The following is a 27445-nucleotide window of genomic DNA, read 5'->3' as shown; positions in this document are numbered from 1 at the left end:
GGCTCCTCTGTCCTTCACTCTGTATTAATGGCACCTGTTTGAACTTGTTATCAGTATAAAAGACACCTGTTCACAACCTCAGTCACACTCCAAACTCCACTATGGCCAAGACCAAAGAGCTTTCAAAGGACACCAGAAACAAGATTGTAGACCTGCACCAGGCTGGGAAGACTGCACCTGCAATAGGTAAGCAGCTTGGTTTGAAGAAATCAACTGTGGGAGCAATTATTAGGAAATGGAAGACATACAAGACCACTTATAATCTCCTCTATCTGGGGCTCCCCACCAGTCCCTCTCTTATGCGGTTGCTACTCTCTGTTTATCATCTATGCATAGTCACTTTTAACTATACGTTCATGTACATACTACCTCCATTAGCCCGACTAACCGATGCACATTGACTTTGTACCGGTACCACCTGCTGCTACTGTTATTTTCACAATCAGTTTTCTGTTTTTCTTTTTCTTTTCTTTACTTATCAATTCTTTACCTATTTTTTTACTTCAAATTGCACTGTTGGTTTGGGCATTTCACTGTAAGGTTGTTATATTCGGCGCACGTGACAAATAATCAACTTTGATTTGAGACCGTGTCTCTAGGCAAAACTAACATGGCAGTGTTCGCCTTAGCAATATCACTGGAATAAAGATCTCCTCCATTCCTGTCATTATTCTCAGAGCTTGTCTCACTTGTCAAAATAGGGCTACTTAATGATAGATCCCTCACTACCAAGTTAGTCATAGTTAATGAACTCATCACTGATCATAACGTTGATGTGATTGGCCTGACTGAAACATGGCTTAAGCCTGATGAATTTACTGTGTTAAATGAGGCCTCTCCTCCTGGTTACACTAGTGACCATATCCACTGTGCATCCCGCAAAGTCAGAGGTGTTGCTAACAGTTACGACACATTTCAATTTATAAATAAACATTTTGAACACTGCATTTTTGTCGTTTGAGCTTCTTGTCATAAAATCTATGCAGCCTACTAAATCAGTTTTTATAGCTACTGTTTACAGGCCTCCTGGGCCATATACAGCGTTCCTCACTGAGTTCCCTGAATTCCTATCGGACCTTGTATTCATAGCAGATAATAATCAAATTTTTGGTGACTTCAATACTCACATGGAAAAGTCCACAGACCCACTCGAAAAGGCTTTCGGAACCATCATCAACTCAGTGGGTTTGGTCCAACATGTCTCCAGAGCAACGCATTGCCACAGTCATATCCTGGATCTAGTTCTGTCCCGTGGAATAAATATTATCGGTCTATATGTTTTTCGGACCACCATCTTACTATTGGACCACCATCTTATTATGATTGCAATTGAAACAAAAAATCTGCTCAGACCTAAACCAAGTATTATCTGAAGCCATGTAATACATTATTGAACACCCCAAAGATTCCTGGAGTGCCACTGACACGGCCTGCAACGGAAACATGCGGTCTCTCCTTCACTGCAGCCGAGGTGAGTAAAACATTTAAACGTGTTAACCCTCGCAAGGCTGCAGGCCCAGACGGCATCCCCAGCCGCGCCCTCAGAGCATGCGCAGACCAGCTGGCTGGTGTGTTTACGGACATATTCTATCAATCCCTATACCAGTCTGCTGTTCCCACATGCTTCAAGAGGGCCACCATTGTTCCTGTTCCCAAGAAAGCTAAGGTAACTGAGCTAAACGACTACCGCCCCGTAGCACTCACTTCCGTCATCATGAAGTGCTTTGAGAGACTAGTCAAGGACCATATCACCTCCACCCTACCTGACACCCTAGACCCACTCCAATTTGCTTACCGCCCAAATAGGTCCACAGACGATGCAATCTCAACCACACTGCACACTGCCCTAACCCATCTGGACAAGAGGAATACCTATGTGAGAATGCTGTTCATCGACTACAGCTCGGCATTCAACACCATAGTACCCTCCAAGCTCGTCATCAAGCTCGAGACCCTGGGTCTCGACCCCGCCCTGTGCAACTGAGTACTGGACTTCCTGACGGGCCGCCCCCAGGTGGTGAGAGTAGGCAACAACATCTCCTCCCCGCTGATCCTCAACACTGGGGCCCCACAAGGGTGCGTTCTGAGCCCTCTCCTGTACTCCCTGTTCACCCACGACTGCGTGGCCACGCACGCCTCCAACTCAATCATCAAGTTTGCGGACGACACAACAGTGGTAGGCTTGATTACCAACAACGACTAGACGGCTTACAGGGAGGAGGTGAGGGCCCTCGGAGTGTGGTGTCAGGAAAATAACCTCACACTCAACGTCAACAAAACTAAGGAGATGATTGTGGACTTCAGGAAACAACAGAGGTCAGTACAGGTGCATCAAAGCTGGGACCGAGAGACTGAAAAACAGCTTCTATCTCAAGGCCATCAGACTGTTAAACAGCCACCACTAACATTGAGTGGCTGCTGCCAACACACTGACACTGACTCAACTCCAGCCACTTTAATAATGGGAATTGATGGGAAATGATGTAAATATATCACTAGCCACTTTAAACAATGCTACCTTATATAATGTTACTTACCCTACATTATTCATCTCATATGTATACGTATATACTGTACTCTATATCATCGACTGCATCCTTATGTAATACATGTATCACTAGCCACTTTAACTATGCCACTTTGTTTACATACTCATCTTATATGTATATACTGTACTCGATACCATCTACTGTATCTTGCCTATGCTGCTCTGTACCATCACTCATTCATATATCCTTTTGTACATATTCTTTATCCCCTTACACTGTGTATAAGACAGTAGTTTAGGAATTGTTAGTTAGATTACTTGTTGGTTATTACTGCATTGTCGGAACTAGAAGCACAAGCATTTCGCTACACTCGCATTAACATCTGCTAACCATGTGTATGTGACAAATAACATTTGATTTGATTTGATTTGGATGCCCTTCCAGACTCCCTCCACCTACCCAAGGACATCAGAGAACAAAACTCAGTTAACCACTTAACTGAGGATCTAAATTTAACCTAGAGAGAAGATGGCTTTCACTTCAGCAGTGATGAATTTATTAACTTCTGAGAAGAAAAGATCATGGTCATTAGAAAGCAAATCACTGATTCCTGATTGAATCTAAGCATTTATTCAGTTGTCCTGAGTCTTCACAGAACTTCCAGGTTCCAGGATCAAAGGAAACACTCAAAATGTTTTCATCTGCACACCTATCACCCCAGTGTTAATTTGCTAAATTGTACTTTCTAAGCTACTATGGCCTATTTATTGCCTTACCTCCTTATGCCATTTGCACACACTGTATATACATTTTTATATTGTGTTATTGACAGTACATTTGTTTATTCCATGTGTAACTCTGTGTTGTTGTTTGTGTCACACTGCTTTGCTTTATCTTGGCCAGGTCGCAGTTGTAAATGACAACTTGTTCTCAACTGGCCTACCTGGATAAATAAAGGTGATATATACTCACTCTGAGTCTTGGTGAAATATGCAGATTCAAAGAGGAGTACGTAATTTGCTTTCTAATATATCTATTTTTTAGAAAGGAAATTACGGACTCCTCTTTGAATCTGCATATTTCTCCAAGACTCAGAGTCTACACAGAACTGCGAGGATGTAAGATCAATGGAGACACTCAAGTTTTTTTAATCCTGTATCTCTTCACACATTCACAAAATAGTAAATGCCTTCCAGCTGCCTATTGGACCCTATTCAAACTAAACTACTGACAAAGCTACTTCCTGCGCTTGGCCTATGTTGAACACAATAAATGGCTCCCTGTCCTCCGGATATGTACCAAACTCACAAACTCACTCAAAGTGGCCATAATAAAGCCTCTCCTGAAAAAAGCCAAACCTTGAATTATAAAAGACAATCGGCCTATATTGAATCTCCCATTCCTCAAAAGACAAAAGCTGTTGCGCTGCAACTCACTGCCTTCCTGAAGGCAAATAATGTATATGAAACGCTTCAGTCTGGATTTAGACCCCATCATAGGACAGAGACTGCGCTCGTGAAGGTTGTAAATTACCTTTTAATGGCATCAGACCAAGGCCCTGCATCTGTCCTTGTGCTCCTAGACCTTAGTGCTGCTTTTGATACCATCGATCAACACATTCTTTTGGAGAGATTGGAAACCCAAACTGGTCTACACAGACAAGTTCTGGCCTGGTTTAGATCTTATCTGTTGGAAAGATATCAGTTTGTCTCTGTGGATGGTTTGTCCTGTGACAAATCAATTGTAAGTGTTGGTGTTCCTCAAGGTTCCGTTTTCGGACCACTATTGTTTTGTTTTCACTATATATTTCACCTCTTGGGGATGTCATTTGAAAACATAATGTTAATTTTCACTGCTATGCGGATGACACACAGCTGTACATTTCAATGAAACATGGTGAAGCCCCAAAATTGCCCTCACTGGAAGCCTGTGTTTCAGACATAAGGAAGTGTATGGCTGTAAACATTCTACTTTTAAACTCGGACAAAACAGAGATGCTTGTTCTAGGTCCCAAGAAACAAAGAGATCTTCTGTTGAATCTGACAATTAAAATTGATGGTTGTACAGTTGTCTCAAATGTCTCTGATCGCCCCCCATCTAGCTTCAGAGTTTGTTCTGTTAGGTGACCTAAACTGGGATCCGCTAAGGAGCCGCAGTCAAACGACCATCCCTCATCACTGTCAAACGTTCCCTAAAACACTTCTGTGAGCAGGCCTTTCTAATCGACCTGGCCCGGGTATCCTGGAAGGACATTGACCTCATCCTGCCAGTTGGGGATGCCTGGTTATTCTTTAAAAGTAACTTCCTCACCATTTTAGATAAGCATGCTCCGTTCAAAAAATGCAGAACTAAGACCAGATATAGCCCTTGGTTCACTCCAGACCTGACTGCCTTCGACCAGCATAAAAACATCCTGTGGCGGACTGCAATAGCATCGAATAGTCCCTGTGATATGCAACTGTTCAGGGACGTCAGGAACCAATACACTCAGTCAGTCAGGAAAGGTAAGGCCAGTTTCTTCAGGCAGAAATTTGCATCCTGTAGCTCCAACTCCAAAAGGTTCTGGGACACTGTGAAGTCCATGGAGAACAAGAGCACCTCCTCCCAGCTGCCCACTGCACTGAGGCTAGGTAACACGGTCACCACCAATGAATCCATGATTATCGAAAACTTCAAAAAGCATTTCTCAACAGCTGGCCATGCCTTCCGCCTGGCTACTCCAACCTCGGCCAACAGATCGGCCCTCCCCGCAGCTACTCACCCAAGCCTCTCCAGGTTGTCCAGGTTCTCCACCTCAGCCACGCTCAAGGTAAACGATGTTATAACGGCCATCGATAAAGGACAGTACTGTGCAGCCGTCTTCATCGACCTGGCCAAGGCTTTCGACTCTGTCAATCACCATATTCTTATCGGCAGACTCAGTAGCCTCGGTTTTTCTGATGAATGCCTTGCCTGGTTCACCAACTACTTTGCAGACAGAGTGCAGTGTGTCAAATCGGAGGGCATGCTGTCCGGTCCTCTGGCAGTCTCTATGGGGGTGCCACAGGGTTCAATTCTCGGGCCGACTCTTTTCTCTGTATATATCAATGATGTTGCTCTTGCTGCAGGCGATTCCCTGATCCACCTCTACGCAGACGACACCATTCTATATACTTCTGGCCCGTCCTTGGACACTTTGCTATCTAACCTCCAAACAAGCTTCAATGCCATACAACACTCCTTCCGTGGCCTCCAACTGCTCTTAAACGCTAGTAAAACCAAATGTATGCTTTTCAACCATTCGCTGCCTGCACCTGCACGCCTGACTAGTATCACCACCCTGGATGGTTCCGACCTTGAATATGTGGACATCTATAAGTACCTAGGTGTCTGGCTTGACTGTAAACTCTCCTTTCAGACTCATATCAAACATCTCCAATCGAAAATCAAATCCAGAATCAGCTTTCTATTCCGCAACAAAGCCTCCTTCACTCATGCCGCCAAACTTACCCTAGTAAAACTGACTATCCTACCGATCCTCGACTTCGGCGACGTCATCTACAAAATAGCTTCCAACACTCTACTCAGCAAACTGGATGCAGTTTATCACAGTGCCATCCGTTTTGTCACTAAAGCACCTTATACCACCCACCACTGCTGTCAGGATTTGGCCAGGGTTGTTCCGGGTTTTGGTCACTAGATGCCCCCATTGTGCTTTTTGACCTTATGTTTTTTCCCTTGTTCCCCATTATTATTTGCACCTGTGCCTCGTTTCCCCTGATTGTATTTCAACCCTTAGTTTCCCTCAGTTCTGTGCTCTGTGTTTGTATGTTAGCACCCAGCCCTAGTGTTCTGTGTATTCTTGTCGATTCCGGTGGATGCTCTTGTGGAGTTCTGTTTTTGTTTTTGAGGATCTCTTAAGGCTTTTTTGTGCTATTCCTACCATCTTTTGGATTTACTATTTTTGTATTGAAGGACTTCTCCTTTTTACTTTATTAAATACACCGTCTTAAGTACTGCTGTGTCTGCCTCATCTTCTGGGTTCTGCTGATTATTCGTGGCTCAGTTGGTTAAGTGACTGTTTCTCACTCCGGAGACCCAGGTTCGTAACCGGGTCCTGACAACTGCGACTTGTATGCTCTAGTCGGCTGGCCCTCGCTCCATATTCGTCGCCAGACCCACTGGTTCCAGGTCATCTACAAGTCCATGCTAGGTAAAGCCCCGCCTTATCTCAGTTCACTGGTCACGGTGGCAACACCCACCCGTAGCACGCGCTCCAGCAGGTGTATCTCACTGATCATCCCTAAAGCCAACACCTCATTTGGCCGCCTTTCGTTCCAGTTTTCTGCTGCCTGTGACTAGAACGAATTGCAGAAATCGCTGAAGTTGGAGACTTTTGCTTATTTGCCTACTTCCTCATGCCTTTTGCACACAATGTATATAGACCCTTTTTTTCTACTGTGTTATTGACTTGTTTATTGTTTACTCAATGTGTAACTCTGTGTTGTCTGTTCACACTGCTATGCTTTATCTTGGCCAGGTCGCAGTTGCAAATGAGAACTTGTTCTCAACGAGCCTACCTGGTTAAATAAAGGTGAAATAAAATGTAAAAAATAATAATAATAAAACTGTGAAGGACCTCTGTGTTACTCTGGACCCTGATCTCTCTTTTGACAAACATATCAAGGCTGTTTCAAAGGACAGCTTTTTTCCATCTGCGTAACATTGCAAAGATCAGAAATGTTCTCTCCAACATTTATGCAGAAAAAGTAATCCATGCTTTTGTTACTTCGAGGTTGGACCACTGCAATGTTCTACTTTCCGGCTTCCCGGATAAAGCACTAAATAAACTTCAGTTAGTTTTAAATACGGCTGCTAGAATCCTGACTAGAACCAGAAAAGGTGATCATATTACTCCAGTGCCTCCCTACACTGGCTTCCTGTCAAGGCAAGGGCTGATTTCAAGGTTTTACTGCTAACCTACACAGCATTATATGGGCTTGCTCGTACCTATCTCTCTGATTTGGTCCTGCCGTACATACCTACACGTATGCAGGACACTGAAGAAAAACTCCAGATATAACAGACTGACCCTAGCCCCCGACACGTAAACTACTGCAGCATAAATACTGGAGGCTGAGACAGGAGGGGTGAGGAGAAACTGTGGCCCCACTGTAGCCTTGGAGATCTGCTGTTGGATCTGACAACTAATCTTAAAGTTTATACAGTCGTCTCAAATATAAATGTGAAGGACCTCAGCGTTACTCTGGACCCTGATCTCTCTTTTGACAAACATGTCAAGAATATTTCAAGGGCAGCTTTGTAAAATTGCAAAAATCTGAAACTTTTTAAAAATTGATGCAGAAAAGCTCATTCATGCTTTCGTCTCGTCCAGATTAGACTACTGCAATGTTCTACTTACCGACTACCCACATACAGCACTAAATAAACAGTTAGTGCGAAACACGGCTGCTAAAATCTGGACTAGAATCCAGTCAAGCTTCCTGTTAGGGCTGACTTCAAGGTATTACAGCTGACCTACAAAACATTCTCAGCATTACTTTCTCATACCCATCTCCGATTTGGTCCTGCAGTACACACCTACACGTACACTACGGTCACAAGACACAGGCCTTTTATTGCCCATAGAATTTCTAAGCAAACCGCTGGAGGCAGGGCTTTCCATAGAGCTCCATGTTTATGCAATGGTCTACCTATCCATGTGAGAGACGTAAACACGGTCTCAACCTTTAAGTCTTTACTGAAGACTCATCTCTTCAGTGGGTCTTATGATTGAGTGTAGTCTGGCCCAGGAGTGGGAAGGTGAATGGCAAGGCACTGGAGCAACGAACCACCCTTGCTGTCTCTGCCTGGCCGGCTCCTTTCTCTCCACTGGGATTCTCTGCCTCTGACCCTATTACCGGGTCTGAGTCACTGGCTTACTAGTGCTCTTCCATGCTGTCCCTAGGAGGGGTGAGTCACTTGAGTGGGTTGAGTGGTGTGGGGGCTGTGCTTTGTCAAAGTTCCGGGCAGCTACGGTCAGTCTATTTCATCTGGTGTAATTCTCCGGTCTTATCTGGTGTCCTGTGTAAATTTAAGTATGATCCCTCTATTTCTCTCTCTCCATCTCTCCCCCTCCTCCCGGAGGAACTGAGCCCTAGGACCATGCCTAAGGACAACCTGGCCTGATGACTCCTGGCTGTTTCCAGTCCACCTGGTCATGCTGATGCAGGAACCCTGACCTGTTCACCAGACGTGCTACCTTGTCTCGGACATGGTGTCTTCAATTATCTCTCTCTATTGCTCTCTCTCTCTACCACACCTGCTCTCTCGACCTCTGATTGCTCAGCTATGAGAAAACAACTGACATTTACTTCTGAGGTACTGACTTGTTTCACCCTCTACCACTGTGATTATTATTTGACCCTGCTGGTCATCTGTGAACAATTGAAAATCTTGAAGAAAGATCTGGCCTTAATGGCCATGTACGCTTCTAATCTCCACCCCTCGCAGCCAAAAGAGGACTGGCCACCAGGTTCCTGTCTTTCTAGGGAGTTTTTCCTAGCCACCGTGCTTCTACATTTCTTGCTGTTTGGGGTTTTAGCCTGGGTTACTGTACAGCACTTTGTGACATCTACTGATGTAAAAAGGGCTTTATAAATAAATGTGATTGATAAACACAATGTGCTACAGTAGGTTTGAGGTTGGGGAAAAACAAAACTAAAGCAAGAACACAAAATATTCACACAATAGTTAAAACCCTTAAGGACTTACCAAGATTAAACCTTACAGTATAGCTGCAGAAACAACACCAAATGTGTCTATGCAAAGTGTTCATGCTTGCCATCAAAGAGCGTGACATTTACAAGTAATTTATTTCATTACGGCTTGGAAGTTACAGGGATTCAGCTGGGACTTTGTGGCATTTTGATTTAATTACTGTCTGTTTAGTGTTTCATTTGCAGACATTGATATAATCCTGTTACCAAAGAGGTTACGAAAAAAAATGAAATTCTGGAAATTATAGGCCTTGTCAATTAAAAAAGGTTTTGAGCTGGTGAGTTCATGGTGGAGGCTGATATCAGTTGATAAAGCCCTTCTACGTGATTGTTTCTGTGTATAGATAAACTGCTGATGGTATTGTGTCATAGGACCATAGATAGGAGGGTCATTTCAAGGAAGCAGTGATGTAGTGGTATAAAAAAATAGGTGTGTAAACGCTGTTCCTGCTTCCCTGTTCATGAATAAAGTAACGTTCCCTATATTTATAATGCATTCCTGGGTAGGTGGGTAAACGCTTGAGTAATATGATAATAGTTATATAAGAAAGGTGTTTAAACTGAATTCACGTGTGCTTACCCTCCACTGCACCGCAAAGGGAAGGTGTGTTTACCATCCACTGCACCGCTAAGGGAAGGTGTGTTTACCCTCCACTGCACCGCTAAGGGACGGTGTGTTTACCATCCACTGCACCGCTAAGGGACGGTGTGTTTACCATCCACTGCACCGCTAAGGGAAGGTGTGTTTACCATCCACTGCACCGCTAAGGGAAGGTGTGTTTACCCTCCACTGCACCGCTAAGGGAAGGTGTGTTTACCCTCCACTGCACCGCTAAGGGACGATGTGTTTACCATCCACTGCACCGCTAAGGGACGGTGTGTTTACCATCCACTGCACCGCTAAGGGACGGTGTGTTTACCATCCACTGCACCGCTAAGGGAAGGTGTGTTTACCATCCACTGCACCGCTAAGGGAAGGTGTGTTTACCCTCCACTGCACCGCTAAGGGAAGGTGTGTTTACCATCCACTGCACCGCTAAGGGAAGGTGTGTTTACCCTCCACTGCACCGCTAAGGGAAGGTGTGTTTACCCTTAACTGCACCGCTAAGAGAAGTTGTGTTTACCCTCCACTGCACCGCTAAGAGAAGGTGTGTTTACCCTCCACTACACCGCTAAGGGAAGGTGTGTTTACCCTCCACTACACCGCTAAGGGAAGGTGTGTTTACCCTCTACTGCACCGCTAAGGGAAGGTGTGTTTACCCTCCACTACACCGCTAAGGAATGGTGTGTTTACCCTCCACTGCACCGCTAAGGGACGGTGTGTTTACCCTCCACTGCACCGCTAAGGGAAGGTGTGTTTACCCTCCACTGCACCGCTAAGGGAAGGTCTGTTTACCCTGCACTGCACTGCTAAGGGAAGGTCTGTTTACCCTCCACTGCACCGCTATGGGAAGGTGTATTTACCCTCCACTACACCGCTATGGGAAGGTGTGTTTACCCTCCACTGCACCGCTAAGGGAAGGTGTGTTTACCCTCCACTGCACCGCTAAGGGAAGGTGTATTTACCCTCCACTGCACCGCTAAGGGACGGTGTGTTTACCCTGCACTGCACCGCTAAGGGAAGGTCTGTTTACCCTCCACTGCACCGCTATGGGAAGGTGTATTTACCCTCCACTACACCGCTAAGGGAAGGTGTGTTTACCCTCCACTGCACCGCTAAGGGACGGTGTGTTTACCCTGCACTGCACCGCTAAGGGAAGGTGTGTTTACCCTCCACTGCACCGCTATGGGAAGGTGTATTTACCCTCCACTACACCGCTAAGGGAAGGTCTGTTTACCCTCCACTGCACCGCTATGGGAAGGTGTATTTTCCCTCCATCACCCCCGCTAAGGGAAGGTGTGTTTACCCTCCACTACACCGCTAAGGGAAGGTGTGTTTACCCTTCACTGCACCGCTAAGGGATGGTGTGTTTACCCTCCACTGCACCGCTAAGGGAAGGTGTGTTTACCCTCCACTGCGCCGCTAAGGGAAGGTGTGTTTACCCTCCACTACACCGCTAAGGGAAGGTGTGTTTACCCTCCACTGCACCGCTAAGGGAAGGTGTGTTTACCCTCCCTACACCGCGAAGGGAACTGACTGTGTCAACTGGGGTCTCCTGCACGCCACAAGACTGTGTTAGTCCACTGTGGTAGAGCCTAGGTCAGGACAACCCTGGTCCTGGAGGGTTTGTATTTATTATGGATCCCCAGTAGTTCCTGCCAAGGCAGAAGCTACTCTTCCTGGGGTTTATTATGGATCCCCATTAGTTCCTGCCAAGGCAGCAGGTATTAGGTGAACAATAGGTAGGTAAAGAAATAAAACAACAGTAAAAAGACAGGCCATATACAGTAGCGAGGCTATAAAAGTAGCAAGGATACATAAAAACACAGTTTAGCCAGGTCGATTGAGGTAGTATGTACAGGTAGATATGGTTAAAGTGACTATGCATATATGATGAACAGAGAGTAGCAGTAGCGTAAAAGAGGGGTTGGCGGGTGGTGGGACACAATGCAGATAGCCCGGTTAGCCAATGTGCGGGAGCACTGGTTGGTCGGGCCAATTGAGGTAGTGTGTACATGAATATGTAGTTATAGTGACTGTGTGTATATAATAAACAGAGATTAGCAGCAGCATAAAAAGAAGGGTTGTGGGGGGGTTCACAATGCAAATAGCCATTTGATTACCTGTTCAGGAGTCTTATAGCTTGGGGTAAAAATTGTTGAGAAGCCTTTTGGTCCTAGACTTGGCTTTCCGGTTCCGCTTGCCATGCAGTAGTAGGGAGAACTGGGGAGGCTGGGGTCTTTGACAATTTTTAGGGCCTTCCTCTGACACCGCCTGGTGTAGAGGTCCTGGATGGCAGGCAGCTTAGCCCCAGTAATGTACTGGGTCGTACGCACTACCCTTTGTAGTGTCTTGCGGTCAGAGGCCGAGCAACTGCCGTACCAGGCAGTGATGCAACCAGTCAGCATGCTCTCAATGTTGCAGCTAAATCAAATCAAATCAAATGTTATTTGTCACATACACATGGTTAGCAGATGTTAATGCGAGTGTAGCGAAATGCTTGTGCTTCTAGTTCCGACAATGCAGTAATAACCAACAAGTAATCTAACTAACAATTCCTAAACTACTGTCTTATACACAGTGTAAGGGGATAAAGAATATGTACAAAAGGATATATGAATGAGTGATGGTACAGAGCAGCATAGGCAAGATACAGTAGATGGTATCGAGTACAGTATATACATATGAGATGAGTATGTAAACAAAGTGGCATAGTTAAAGTGGCTAGTGATACATGTATTACATAAGGATGCAGTCGATGATATAGAGTACAGTATATACGTATGCATATGAGATGAATAATGTAGGGTAAGTAACATTATATAAGGTAGCATTGTTTAAAGTGGCTAGTGATATATTTACATCATTTCCCATCAATTCCCATTATTAAAGTGGCTGGAGTTGAGTCAGTGTCAGTGTGTTGGCAGCAGCCACTCAATGTTAGTGGTGGCTGTTTAACCTCTTACATCTATGGGGGCGCTATTTCATTTTTGGATGAAAAACGTTCCCGTTTTAAACAAGATATTTTGTCACAAAAAGATGCTCGACTATGCATATAATTGATACCATTCGAAAGAAAACACTCTGACGTGTCCAGAAATACCAAGATATTCTCTGTGCGTGCCCTAGAACGTGAGCTTCAGGCAAAACCAAGATGAGATGGCATCCAGGAAATGACAAGGATTTTTGAGGCTCTGTTTTCCATTGTCTCAGTATATGGCTGTGAATGCGAGAGGAATGAGCCTGCCCTTTCTGTCGTTTCCCCAAGGTGTCTGCCGCATTGTGACGTATTTGTAGGCAGATCATTGGAAGATTGACCATAAGAGACCACATTTACCAGGTGTCCGCCCGGTGTCCTGCGCCGAAATTGGTGCGCAAAAGTCACCTGCCAGTATTTTTCCATGCGATACAGAGGAAAGCAAGCTTCCACGAACTGCATATCAATGAAGAGATATGTGAAAAAACACCTTGAGGATTGATTCCAAACAACGTTTGCCATGTTTCGGTCGATATTATGTAGTTAATCCGGAAAAAGTTTTACGTTGTAGGTGACTGAATTTTCGGTTCGTTTCGGTAGCCAGACGCAATGTAGAAAACGGAACGATTTCTCCTACACACAGATGCTTTCAGGAAAAACTGCGCATTTGGTATGTAACTGAGAGTCTCCTCATTGAAAACATCAGAAGCTCTTCAAAGGTAAATGATTTTATTTATTTGGTTATCTGTTTTTTGTGAAAATGTTGCGTGCTAAATGCTACTCAAAATGCTATGCTAGCTTTGCATACTCTTACACAAATTAGTCAATTTCTATGGTTCAAAAGCATATTTTGAAAATCTGAGATGACAGTGTTGTTAAGAAAAGGCTAATCTTGAGAGCAGACGCATTATTTTCATTTTATTTGCGATTTTCAGAAATCGTTAACGTTGCGTTATGCTAATGAGCCTGAGGCTTTAGTCACAAACCCGGATCCGGGATGGGGAGTTTCAAGAAGTTAACAGTCTGATGGCCTTGAGATAGAAGCTGTTTTTCAGTCTCTCGGTCCCAGCTTTGATGCACCTGTACTGACCTCGCCTTCTGGATGATAGCGGGGTGAACAGGCAGTGGCTCGGGTGGTTGATGTCCTTGATGATCTTTATGGCCTTCCTGTAACATCGGGTGGTGTAGGTGTCCTGGAGGGCAGGTAGTTTGCCCCCGGTGATGAGTTGTGCAGACCTCACTACCCTCTGGAGAGCATTACGGTTGAGGGCGGAGCAGTTGCCGTACCAGGCGGTGATACAGCCCGCCAGGATGCTCTCGATTGTGCATCTGTAGAAGTTTGTGAGTGCTTTTGGTGACAAGCCGAATTTCTTCAGCCTCCTGAGGTTGAAGAGGCGCTGCTGCGCCTTCTTCACGATGCTGTCTGTGTGAGTGGACCAATTCAGGTTGTCTGGGATGTGTATGCTGAGGAACTTAAAACTTGCTACCCTCTCCACTACTGTTCCATCGATGTGGATAGGGGGGTGTTCCCTCTGCTGTTTCCTGAAGTCCACAATCATCTCCTTAGTTTTGTTGACGTTGAGTGTGAGGTTATTTTCCTGACACCAGACTCCGAGGGCCCTCACCTCCTCCCTGTAGGCCGTCTCGTCATTGTTGGTAATCAAGCCTACCACTGTTGTGTCGTCCGCAAACTTGATGATTGAGTTGGAGGCGTGCGTAGCCACGCAGTTGTGGGTGAACAGGGAGTACAGGAGAGGGCTCAGACGCACCCAGCTGTAGATCCTTTTGAGGATGTCAGGACCCATGCCAAATCTGTTCAGTCTCCTGAGGAGGCCCTCTTCACGACTGTCTTGGTGTGTTTCGGACCATTCCAGTTTGTTGTTGATGTGGACGCCAAGGAACTTGAAGTTCCCAACCTGCTCCACTACAGCCGCGTCTATGAGAATTGGGGCGTGCTCGGGCCTCCTTTTCCTGTAGTCCACAATCATCTCCTTAGTTTCGGTCACAGTGAGGGATAGGTTGTTATTCTGGCATCACCCGGCCAGGTCTCTGACCTCCTCCATATAGGCTGTCTCGTCGTTGTCGGTGATCAGGCCTACCACTGTTGTATTGTCAGCAAACGTAATGATGGTGTTGGAATCATGCAGTCGTAGGTGAACAGGGAGTACAGGAGGGGACAGGAGGGGACTGAGCACGCACCCCTGGGGAGTTCCAGTGTTGAGGATCAGCGTGGCAGATGTGTTGCTACCTACCCTCACCACCTGTGAGCGGCCCGTCAGGAAGTCCAGGATCCAGTTGCAGAAGGATGCGTTTAGTCCCAGGGTCCTTAGCTTAGTGATGGAGCTTTGAGGGTACTATGGTGTTGAACGCTGAGCTGTAGTCAATGAACAGCATTCTCACATAAGTGTTCCTTTTGTACAGGTGGGAAAGGGCAGTGTGGAGTGCAAAAGAGATTGCATCATCTGTGGATCTGTTAGGTTGTTATGCAAATTGGAGTGGGTCTAGGCTTTCTGGGATAATGGGGTTTATGTGAGCCATTTCCAACCTTTTAAAGCAGTTCATGGCTATGGACGTGAGTGCTACAGGTCTGTAGTCATTTAGGCAGGTTGCCTTTGTTTTCTTGGTACAGGGACTATGGTGGTCTGCTTGACACATGTTGGTATTACAGACTCAATCGGCGACATGTTGAAAATGTCAGTGAAGACACCTGCCAGTTGGTCAGCACATGCCTGGAGCACATGTCCTGGTAATCCGTCTGTCCCCGAAGACTTGTGAATGTTGACCTGTTTAAAGGATTTACTCACGTCGGCTACGGAGAGCGTGATCATACAGTCACCCGGAACAGCTGATGCTCTCATGCATGCCTCAGTGTTGCTAGCCTCGATGCGAGCATATAAGTGATTTAGCTCGTCTGGTAGGCTCGTATCACCGGGCAGCTCACGACTGTGCTTCCCTTTGTAGTCTGTAATAGTTTGCGAGCCCTGCCACATAAGACGAGCATTGGAGCCGGTGTAGTATGATTCAGTCTTAGCCCTGTATTGACGCTTTGCCTGTTTGATGGTTTGTCGCAGGGCATCGCAGGATTTCTTGTAAACTTCCAGGTTAGAGTCCCGCACCTTGAAAACGACAGCTCTCCCCTTTAGCTCAGTGCAAATGTTGCCTTTAAACAGGGAGCTTCTGGTTGGGTTATGTACGTACGGTAACTGTGAGGATGACGTCCTCAATGCACTTATTGATGAAGCCAGTGACTGATGTGGTGTTATCCTCAATGCCATCGGATGAATCCCGGAACATGTTCCAGTCTGTGCTGCAAAACCGTCCTGTAGTTTAGCATCTGCTTCATCTGACCACTTTTTAATAGACCAAGTCACTGGTGCTTCCTGCTTTTTGCTTGTAAGCAGGTGTTATGTTATGGTATGTGGGGAGATCTCATGGGGATTGGTGTAGCTATGTTATGTGGGAGGATCTCATGGGGATTGGTGTAGCTATGCTTAGCTCAGTGGGATTGGTGTAGCTATGTTATGTGGGGAGATCTCATGGGGATTGGTGTAGCTATGCTTAGCTCAGGGGGATTGGTGTAGCTATGCTTGGCTCATGGGTCAGACCATGCAAAATGGTTTCATTTCCATGTACTCTAATTTACTTGGACTGATTTATCTAATTTCTCTACTGTCTTTTTAATTTTCTTTAGGCACTAGTATCTGTTATACTGTAAGCCACAGATGTTCAGAGGGGTAGGCTCCTACAAGGCTACTACCAGGATATAATACAGTTATTTGAGTCTGTGGACTCATATTTCAGAGGATGAATAAATGAATTCAGATATTTAAATGACCTCATGGTGTCGTCATCGATTAGATTTACATGTCCAACAAAAAATGTATTCCCTGTATTCTAGCCTGTGTCTGAGGAGTTCCAGAATGGGGAGGGCTTTGGCTACATCGTGGCGTTCAGAGCCAATGGGACGCGAGGATGGAAGGAGAAGATGGTGACATCAGCAGATTCCACTATGTACAAGTACAGAGATGAGACCTTCCCTCCCCTCACCCCCTTCGAAGTGAAGGTGGGAGTGTACAACAACAAGGGAGACGGACCCTTCAGTGGTGTGGTCACTGTGTACTCTGCAGAGGGGGGTGAGTTATTGCACTCGCACATCAAATCAAATCAAATGTATTTATATAGCCTGTACAGAAACCCAGACTAAAACACCAAACAGCAAGCAATGCAGGTGTAGAGGCTAGGAAAAATTCCCTAGAAAGGCCAAAACCTGGGAATAAACCTAGAGAGGAACCAGGCTATGTGGGGTGGCCAGTCCTCTTCTAGCTGTGCCGGGTGGAGATTATAAACCTAGAGAGGAACCAGGCTATGTGGGGTGGCCAGTCCTCTTCTAGCTGTGCCGGGTGGAGATTATAAACCTAGAGAGGAACCAGGCTATGTGGGGTGGCCAGTCCTCTTCTGGCTGTGCCGGGTGGAGATTATAAACCTAGAGAGGAACCAGGCTATGAGGGGTGGCCAGTCCTCTTCTGGCTGTGCCGGGTGGAGATTATAAACCTAGAGAGGAACCAGGCTATGTGGGGTGGCCAGTCCTCTTCTGGCTGTGCCGGGTGGAGATTATAAACCTAGAGAGGAACCAGGCTATGAGGGGTGGCCAGTCCTCTTCTGGCTGTGCCGGGTGGAGATTATAAACCTAGAGAGGAACCAGGCTATGAGGGGTGGCCAGTCCTCTTCTGGCTGTGCCGGGTGGAGATTATAAACCTAGAGAGGAACCAGGCTATGAGGGGTGGCCAGTCCTCTTCTGGCTGTGCCGGGTAGAGAGGAACCAGGCTATGAGGGGTGGCCAGTCCTCTTCTGGCTGTGCCGGGTGGAGATTATAAACCTAGAGAGGAACCAGGCTATGAGGGGTGGCCAGTCCTCTTCTGGCTGTGCCGGGTGGAGATTATAAACCTAGAGAGGAACCAGGCTATGTGGGGTGGCCAGTCCTCTTCTGGCTGTGCCGGATAGAGGAACCAGGCTATGTGGGGTGGCCAGTCCTCTTCTGGCTGTGCCGGGTAGAGATTATAAACCTAGAGAGGAACCAGGCTATGTGGGGTGGCCAGTCCTCTTCTGGCTGTGCCGGGTGGAGATTATAAACCTAGAGAGGAACCAGGCTATGTGGGGTGGCCAGTCCTCTTCTGGCTGTGCCGGGTAGAGAGGAACCAGGCTATGTGGGGTGGCCAGTCCTCTTCTGGCTGTGCCAGGTGGAGATTATAAACCTAGAGAGGAATCAGGCTATGTGGGGTGGCCAGTCCTCTTCTGGCTGTGCCGGGTGGAGATTATAAACCTAGATTGGAACCAGGCTATGAGGGGTGGCCAGTCCTCTTCTAGCTGTGCCGGGTAGAGAGGAACCAGGCTATGAGGGGTGGCCAGTCCTCTTCTGGCTGTGCCGGGTAGAGAGGAACCAGGCTATGAGGGGTGGCCAGTCCTCTTCTGGCTGTGCCGGGTGGAGATTATAAACCTAGAGAGGAACCAGGCTATGTGGGGTGGCCAGTCCTCTTCTGGCTGTACCAGGTGGAGATTATAAACCTAGAGAGGAACCAGGCTTTGAGGGGTGGCCAGTCCTCTTCTGGCTGTGCCAGGTGGAGATTATAAACCTAGAGAGGAACCAGGCTATGAGGGGTGGCCAGTCCTCTTCTGGCTGTACCGGGTGGAGATTATAACAGAACATGGGCAAATAATAGTAATCACAGTGGTTGTCGAGGTGCAACAGGTCAGCACGGCCAGGTGGACTGGGGACAGCAAGGAGTCATCATGCCAGGTAGTCCTGAGGCATGGTCCTAGGGCTCAGGTCCTCCGAGAGAGAAAGAGAGAGAGAAAGAAAGAAAGAATTAGAGAGAGCATACTTAAATTCACACAGGACACCAGATAAGACAGGATAAGTACTCCAGATATAACAGACTGACCCCAGCCCCCCGACACATAAACTACTGCAGCATAAATACTGGAGACTGAGACAGGAGAAGTACTCCAGATATAACAGACTGACCCCAGCCCCCCGACACATAAACTACTGCAGCATAAATACTGGAGGCTGAGGCAGGAGGGGTCAGGACATCTAAGGACTTCTTTGCAGGGGTTGGGAAAGTAAAAATTATTCAAAGTCGCCTTACAAATTATATAATTTCTGAAGTCACGTTGCTGACGAAAGCCGAGATGCTGCAACATTAGTACAAAAGTTGTGAGTTCTACTGTCACGTCCTCAGTTCTACTGTCAGTTCTACTGTCACGTCCTCAGTTCTACTGTCACGTTCACAGTTCTACTGTCAGTTCTACTGTCACATCCTCAGTTCTACTGTCACATCCTCAGTTCTACTGTCACTTCCTCAGTTCTACTGTCATGTCGTCAGTTCTACTCTCACTTCCTCAGTTCTACTGTCAGTTCTACTGTCACGTCCTCAGTTCTACTGTCACATTCTCAATTCTACTGTCAGTTCTACTGTCACATCCTCAGTTCTACTGTCACGTCCTCAGTTCTACTGTCACGTTCTCAGTTCTACTGTCACGTTCTCAGTTCTACTGTCACGTCCTCAGTTCTACTGTCACGTCCTCAGTTCTACTGTCACGTCCTCAGTTCTACTGTCAGTTCTACTGTCACGTCCTCAGTTCTACTGTCACGTTCTCAATTCTACTGTCAGTTCTACTGTCACATCCTCAGTTCTACTGTCACGTCCTCAGTTCTACTGTCACGTTCTCAGTTCTACTGTCACGTTCTCAGTTCTACTGTCAGTTCTACTGTCACGTCCTCAATTCTACTGTCAGTTCTACTGTCACATCCTCAGTTCTACTGTCACGTCCTCAGTTCTACTGTCACGTTCTCAGTTCTACTGTCACGTCCTCAGTTCTACTGTCAGTTCTACTGTCACGTCCTCAATTCTACTGTCAGTTCTAATGTCACGTCCTCAGTTCTACTAGTTCTCACAAGTAAAAAGCAAAGGCAAAACATCACATCTATGTTCTCGGTCCATTGGCCCCCTGGTTTCAGGTTTTGGTTTTTGCCCAAGCACAACACAGCTGATTAAAGTAATAAAAGCATGATGATGAGTTTGTTATTTGAATTAGCTGTGTAGAGCTAGGGCAAAAACTAAACGTGCACCCAGGGTGGGCCCCAGGACCGAGGGGTCAGGGCCCCAGGACCGAGTTTAGAAAACCCTGCTCAGAGCAAGGCTGTCAAACTAATTTTTCCCCGTGGGCCGCATTCAGTATTCAACGAGGTCCAGAGGGAGACACTGAAAATGTGTTATTTTTCCTTGATGTATAAATCTGCCAAAAATAGTCCTCTAGTTATCATTCTGTGATTTTGTCTACTCCCTGACTGTCTAGCTTTCATTGATGTGATTATTAGCGAGCTGGAAACTGTTTTACTCAAACCACCAAATGTTTGACAGCCCTGGACTTGTGGTTAATTTGTTGATGTTTCAAATGTTAGTCAAGAAGAAGTACCCTCTATACACTGAAAATGTGTCCCTTTATGTAATCTATTTATCCTCTGATCTCCCCTGGGATTCAGATACTATTCACTGTACTGTATGACTAGTCTACTATGAAACTAATCATGAAACAAACCACTTGATGAAAAATAATAGCAATACTGATTAACTGTAGAGTTTTACTGTTATCAATATGTACTGATAGACTCTTATCAATATGTACTGATAGACTGTTATCTATATGTACTGATAGACTGTTATCAATATGTACTGATAGACTCTTATCAATATGTACTGATAGACTGTTATCTATATGTACTGATAGACTGTTATCTATATGTACTGATAGACTGTTATCAATATGTACTGATAGACTCTTATCAATATGTACTGATAGACTCTTATCAATATGTACTGATAGACTGTTATCAATATGTACTGATAGACTGTTATCAATATGTACTGATAGACTGTTATCAATATGTACTGATAGACTGTAGAGATCTACTGTTATCAATATGTACTGATAGACTGTAGAGATCTACTGTTATCTATATGTACTGATAGACTGTTATCTATATGTACTGATAGACTGTAGAGATCTACTGTTATCTATATGTACTGATAGACTGTTATCTATATGTACTGATAGACTAGAGATCTACTGTTATCTATATGTACTGATAGACTGTTATCAATATGTACTGATAGACTGTAGAGATCTACTGTTATCTACATGTACTGATAGACTGTTATCTATATGTACTGATAGACTGTAGAGATCTACTGTTATCTATATGTACTGATAGACTGTTATCTATATGTACTGATAGACTGTAGATATCTACTGTTATCTATATGTACTGATAGACTGTTATCAATATGTACTGATAGACTGTTATCAATGTGTACTGATAGACTAGAGATCTACTGTTATCTATATGTACTGATAGACTGTTATCTATATGTACTGATAGACTGTTATCTATATGTACTGATAGACTGTTATCTATATGTACTGATAGACTGTTATCAATGTGTACTGATAGACTGTTATCTATATGTACTGATAGACTGTAGAGATCTACTGTTATCTATATGTACTGATAGAATGTAATCAATGTGTACTGATAGACTAGAGATCTACTGTTATCTATATGTACTGATAGACTGTTATCTATATGTACTGATAGACTGTTATCTATATGTACTGATAGACTGTTATCAATGTGTACTGATAGACTAGAGATCTACTGTTATCTATATGTACTGATAGACTGTTATCTATATGTACTGATAGACTGTAGAGATCTACTGTTATCTATATGTACTGATAGAATGTAATCAATGTGTACTGATAGACTAGAGATCTACTGTTATCTATATGTACTGATAGACTGTTATCTATATGTACTGATAGACTGTAGAGATCTACTGTTATCTATATGTACTGATAGAATGTAATCAATGTGTACTGATAGACTAGAGATCTACTGTTATCTATATGTACTGATAGACTGTTATCTATATGTACTGATAGACTGTAGAGATCTACTGTTATCTACATGTACTGATAGACTGTAGAGATCTACTGTTGTCTATATGTACTGATAGACTGTAGAGATCTACTGTTATCAATATGTACTGATAGACTGTTATCTATATGTACTGATAGACTGTTATCTATATGTACTGATAGACTGTTATCTATATGTACTGATAGACTGTTATCTATATGTACTGATAGACTGTTATCTATATGTACTGATAGACTGTAGAGATCTACTGTTATCTATGTGTACTGATAGACTGTTATCTATATGTACTGATAGACTGTAGAGATCTACTGTTATCTATATGTACTGATAGACTGTAGAGATCTACTGTTATCTATATGTACTGATAGACTGTTATCTATATGTACTGATAGACTGTAGAGATCTACTGTTATCTATATGTACTGATAGACTGTTATCAACATGTACTGATAGACTGTAGAGATCTACTGTTATCTATATGTACTGATAGACTGTTATCTACATGTACTGATAGACTGTAGAGATCTACTGTTGTCTATATGTACTGATAGACTGTTATCAACATGTACTGATAGACTGTAGAGATCTACTGTTATCTATATGTACTGATAGACTGTTATCAACATGTACTGATAGACTGTAGAGATCTACTGTTATCTATATGTACTGATCTACTGTTATCAATATGTACTGATAGACTAGAGATCTACTGTTGTCTATATGTACTGATAGACTAGAGATCTACTGTTATCTATATGTACTGATAGACTGTTATCTATATGTACTGATAGACTGTAATCAATGTGTACTGATAGACTAGAGATCTACTGTTATCTATATGTACTGATAGACTGTTATCTATACGTACTGATAGACTGTTATCTATATGTACTGATAGACTGTTATCTATATGTACTGATAGACTGTTATCTATATGTACTGATAGACTGTTATCTATATGTACTGATAGACTGTTATCTATATGTACTGATAGACTGTTATCTATGTGTCCTGATAGACTATAGAGATCTACTGTTATCTATATGTACTGATTAACTGTAGAGATCTACTGTTATCTATATGTACTGATAGACTGTTATCTATATGTACTGATAGACTGTAGAGATCTACTGTTGTCTATATGTACTGATAGACTGTAGAGATCTACTGTTGTCTATATGTACTGATAGACTGTAGAGATCTACTGTTATCTATGTGTACTGATAGACTATAGAGATCTACTGTTATCTATATGTACTGATTACCTCTAGAGATCTACTGTAGTTAGTACAAAAGTTGTGAGTTCTACTGTCACGTTCACAGTTCTACTGTCAGTTCTACTGTCACTTCCTCAGTTCTACTGTCATGTCGTCAGTTCTACTGTCACTTCCTCAGTTCTACTGTCAGTTCTACTGTCACGTCCTCAGTTCTACTGTCACGTTCTCAGTTCTACTGTCAGTTCTACTGTCACATCCTCAGTTCTACTGTCACGTCCTCAGTTCTACTGTCACGTTCTCAGTTCTACTGTCACGTCCTCAGTTCTACTGTCACGTCCTCAGTTCTACTGTCACGTCCTCAGTTCTACTGTCACGTCCTCAGTTCTACTGTCAGTTCTACTGTCACGTCCTCAGTTCTACTGTCACGTTCTCAATTCTACTGTCAGTTCTACTGTCACATCCTCAGTTCTACTGTCACGTCCTCAGTTCTACTGTACTGATAGACTGTAGAGATCTACTGTTATCTATGTGTACTGATAGACTGTTATCTATGTGTATTATGTGTAATAACATTAGAGATCTACTGAACATTACTCACTGTGCAATCAACACGTCATTATGCGTCTTTTCTACAAGACACACTAGGCAACTGGCAGCAGTTATAGTATGACTGCATTTTGTGTGTCTGTGGGGTTTCTAAGGTTGATTGGAGTGTGTGTGTGTGTGTGTGTGTGTGTGTGTGTGTGTGTGTGTGTGTGTGTGTGTGTGTGTGTGTGTGTGTGTGTGTGTGTGTGTGTGTGTGTGTGTGTGTGTGTGTGCGTGTATGTGTGTGTGTGTGTGTGTGTGTGATCCTCTACAGAGCCCAGAGAGGCCCCATCTGAGGTGAAAGCTTCCAGCATTTCCTCTTCGGAAATCAAAGTAACTTGGAGGCCACCCAACCCTGGCCCTGGGAGACCACGGGGGTACGAGGTGTGTGCGTGCATTATACATAAAATTTTTCATTTAGATAAATCTAAATAAAACAAATAAATGTAAATACTACGATAAAATACATGTTTTTAACCAATGTCTTCTTTTGTCAGGTGAGCTTCAGGAAGGACAGTGACCAGGAGGAGTCAGGGAACCGGAAGAAGACAGCGGGGAACGAGACGTCTATGTTGCTGACAGGCCTGGAGGGGAACAGCGTGTACCTCATCACAGTCAGAGGCTTCAACAGTATCGGCCAGGGCCCTGCATCGACCACTAGCACCGCCAAGACCAAGAAAGACCGTGAGTACAACGCTCATACAAACCTGAGCTGTATAGAGGGGGGGGGGGGGTACTGTATGTACATTTTAATTAAGCAGCAAGGCACATGAATACAGTCACAGGTAAGAGGCAGTGCTGCATAGCTTTGGAAAGAAAACACTCTGACGTTTCCAGAACTGCAAAGATATTTTCTGTGCGTGCCCTAGAACGTGAGCTTCAGGCAAAACCAAGATGAGACGGCATCCAGGAAATGAGCAGGATTTTTGAGGCTCTGTTTTCCATTGTCTCCTTATATGGCTGTGAATGCGAGAGGAGTAAGTCTGCCCTTTCTGTCATTTCCCCAAGGTGTCTGCAGCATTGTGACGTATTTGTAGGCATATCATTGGAAGATTGACATTAGAGACCACATTTACCAGGTGTCCGCCCAGTGTCCTGCGCCGAAATTGGTGCGCAAAAGTCAGCTGCAAGTATTTTTCCACAGAATTCAGAGGAGAATGCAGGCTTCCACGAACGATATATCAATGAAGAGATATGTGAAAAAACACCTTGAGGATTGATTCCAAACAACGTTTGCCATGTTTCGGTCGATATTATGGAGTTAATTCGGAAAAAGTTTGACGTTGTAGGTGACTGAATTTTCGGTTCGTTTCGGTAGCCAAATGTGATGTACAAAACGGAGCGATTTCTCCTACACACAGACGCTTTCAGGAAAAACTGTCAGGACCCGGTTACGAACCTGGGTCTCCGGAGTGAGAAACAGTCACTTAACCAACTGAGCCACGAATAGTCAGCAGAACCCAGAAGATGAGGCAGACACAGCAGTACTTAAGACGGTGTATTTAATAAAGTAAAAAGGAGAAGTCCTTCAATACAAAAATGGCAAATCCAAAAGGTGGTAGGAATAGCACAAAAAAAGCCTCAAGAGATACTCAAAAACAAAAACAGAATTCCACAAGAGCATCCACCGGAATCGACAAGAATACACAGAACACTAGGGCTGGGTGCTAACATACAAACACAGAGCACAGAACTGAGGGAAACTAAGGGTTCAAATACAATCAGGGGAAACGAGGCACAGGTGCAAATAATAATGGGGAACAAGGGAAAAAACATAAGGTCAAAAAGCACAATGGGGGCATCTAGTGACCAAAACCCGGAACAACCCTGGCCAAATCCTGACAGAATCCCCCCCCCCTAGGAACGGCTCCTGACGTTCCTACCAGCTCTCTCAGGGTGGAGGGCCCTGAACTGACAAATGAGGTCGGGGTCCAGGATGTCTTTGGCAGGAACCCAGGAGCGCTCCTCGGGACCGTAGCCTTCCCAGTCCACCAGATACTGCCAGGACCGCTGCACCCGGCGGGAATCCAGTATCCGATGGACGGTATAAGCCGGCTGGCCTCCAATGACAGGAGGGGGAGGTCTGTCTGCCGGGACAAGGGGAGAAAAAACAACAGGTTTTAACAATGAAATGTGAAATGTGGGATTAATCTTAAGGGATCTGGGTAAGTGTAGGCGATAAGAAACTGGGTTAACTCTCCTGGCAACCTTGAAGGGACCGATGTATTTTTGGGACAGCTTGCGAGACTCCACCCGTAGAGGTAAGTCTCTTGTGGAGAGCCAGACTCTCTGGCCGGGGCGCAGGGTAGGCCCGGGACGGCGACGTCTGTTGGCTTGTTGTTGGTACCTCTGTGAGGAACGCATAAGATTAAGACGGCTCTTCCTCCACATAAGCCGACAGCGTCTGACGAACTTCAAGGCTGAAGGCACTCTGACTTCTGCCTCCTGGTCCGGGAACAATGGAGGAGCATAGCCAAACTGACACTCGTGCGGGGACATACCAGTGGAGGAGGAACGCAATGTGTTGTGCGCGTATTCGGCCCAAACAATAAAGGATGACCATGTGGACGGGTTGTCACGAGTCATACATCGGAGGGTGGTTTCCAGCTCTTGATTCATCCTCTCTGTTTGGCCGTTGGACTCCGGATGGTACCCTGAAGATAGACTGGCAGAAGCCCCCATGAGTTGGCAGAAGGCCTTCCAAAACCTTGAGGCGAACTGGGGACCTCTGTCAGAAACCATATCTTGAGGAATGCCGAAGACTCGGAACACATGATTAATTACCAACTCAGCCGTTTCCTTGGCAGAAGGTAACTTAGTCAGAGGGACAAACCTGGCCGCCTTAGAAAACCTGTCGATTATGACTAGGATAGTAGTATTGCGATGGGATGGAGGAAGTCCAGTAATAAAGTCCAATGAGATATGGGACCAGGGTCTGTGGGGAACAGGTAAAGGGTGAAGGAGTCCTTGAGGGCGGAGGTGAGAAGATTTGCCCTGGCAGCACACGGGACAGGCATTGACGAAAGTGGCAACGTCTTCTCTTATGGTAGGCCACCAGAACTTACGCTGGATGAACTCCAAGGTGCGACCTACGCCCGGATGACAGGTGAGGCGAGAGGAGTGCCCCCACAGAAGGACCTGAGTCCTCACTGCCTTGGGGACAAACAACCGATTGGCAGGACCTCCTTTCGGGTCCGGTTCGCTAGCTTGAGCACGTCTCACGGTATCCTCAACTTGCCACGAGATCGGAGCCACAATCTTAGCAGCAGGAAGGACAGGCATGTCCGTGTCATCTCGAATGGCAGGAGCGTAGACTCGGGACAGGGCATCCGGTTTGAGATTCTTCGACCCGGGCCGATAGGTGAGGATAAACTGGAATCGATTGAAGAAAAGAGACCATCTAGCTTGTCTAGAGTTCAACCGCTTTGCCTGCTGGATATACACCAGATTTTTGTGGTCCGTAAGCACTTGAAACGGGTGAGAAGCCCCCTCGAGCCAGTGTCTCCATTCCTTCAATGCCATCTTAACCGCTAGGAGTTCACGATCCCCCACATCGTAGTTCCTCTCAGTCGGGGTAAGCCAGTGTGAGAAGAAAGCGCACGGATGAAGCTTCTTGTCTTCACCCCTCTGAGACAGGACAGCTCCAACACCAACCTCTGATGCGTCTACCTCCACCACAAATGGTTCATCCGTAGTCGGTAGTATCAGGATGGGAGCAGAGAGAACGCGCTGCTTGAGTCCTTGGAAGGCCGTCTCAGCTTCTCTTCCCCACAAAAACCTTGCATTGCCACCCTTGGTTAAAGCTGAGAGAGGGGCT

The 27445-nt window shown here is 45.2% G+C and overlaps 1 protein-coding gene across 1 annotated transcript in view; it reads left to right on the top strand.

The window, feature by feature from the left end:
- Positions 1-27445, top strand: part of LOC135553261 (contactin-5-like) — a 447274-nt gene that overhangs the window by 385095 nt on the left and 34734 nt on the right. Inside the window, exons 16-18 of the mRNA XM_064985436.1 lie at positions 16724-16958; positions 23903-24012; positions 24126-24312. Of these exons, the coding sequence (XP_064841508.1) occupies positions 16724-16958; positions 23903-24012; positions 24126-24312 (532 nt within the window). The remainder of the gene's footprint in view (positions 1-16723; positions 16959-23902; positions 24013-24125; positions 24313-27445) is intronic.

The sequence above is a fragment of the Oncorhynchus masou genome, chromosome 13 (genome assembly GCF_036934945.1).
Source record: "Oncorhynchus masou masou isolate Uvic2021 chromosome 13, UVic_Omas_1.1, whole genome shotgun sequence".
Classification (NCBI taxonomy): Eukaryota; Metazoa; Chordata; class Actinopteri; order Salmoniformes; family Salmonidae; genus Oncorhynchus; species Oncorhynchus masou.
Note: the sequence above shows the minus strand (reverse complement) of the source record. Positions and strands in the feature narration are given on the sequence as shown.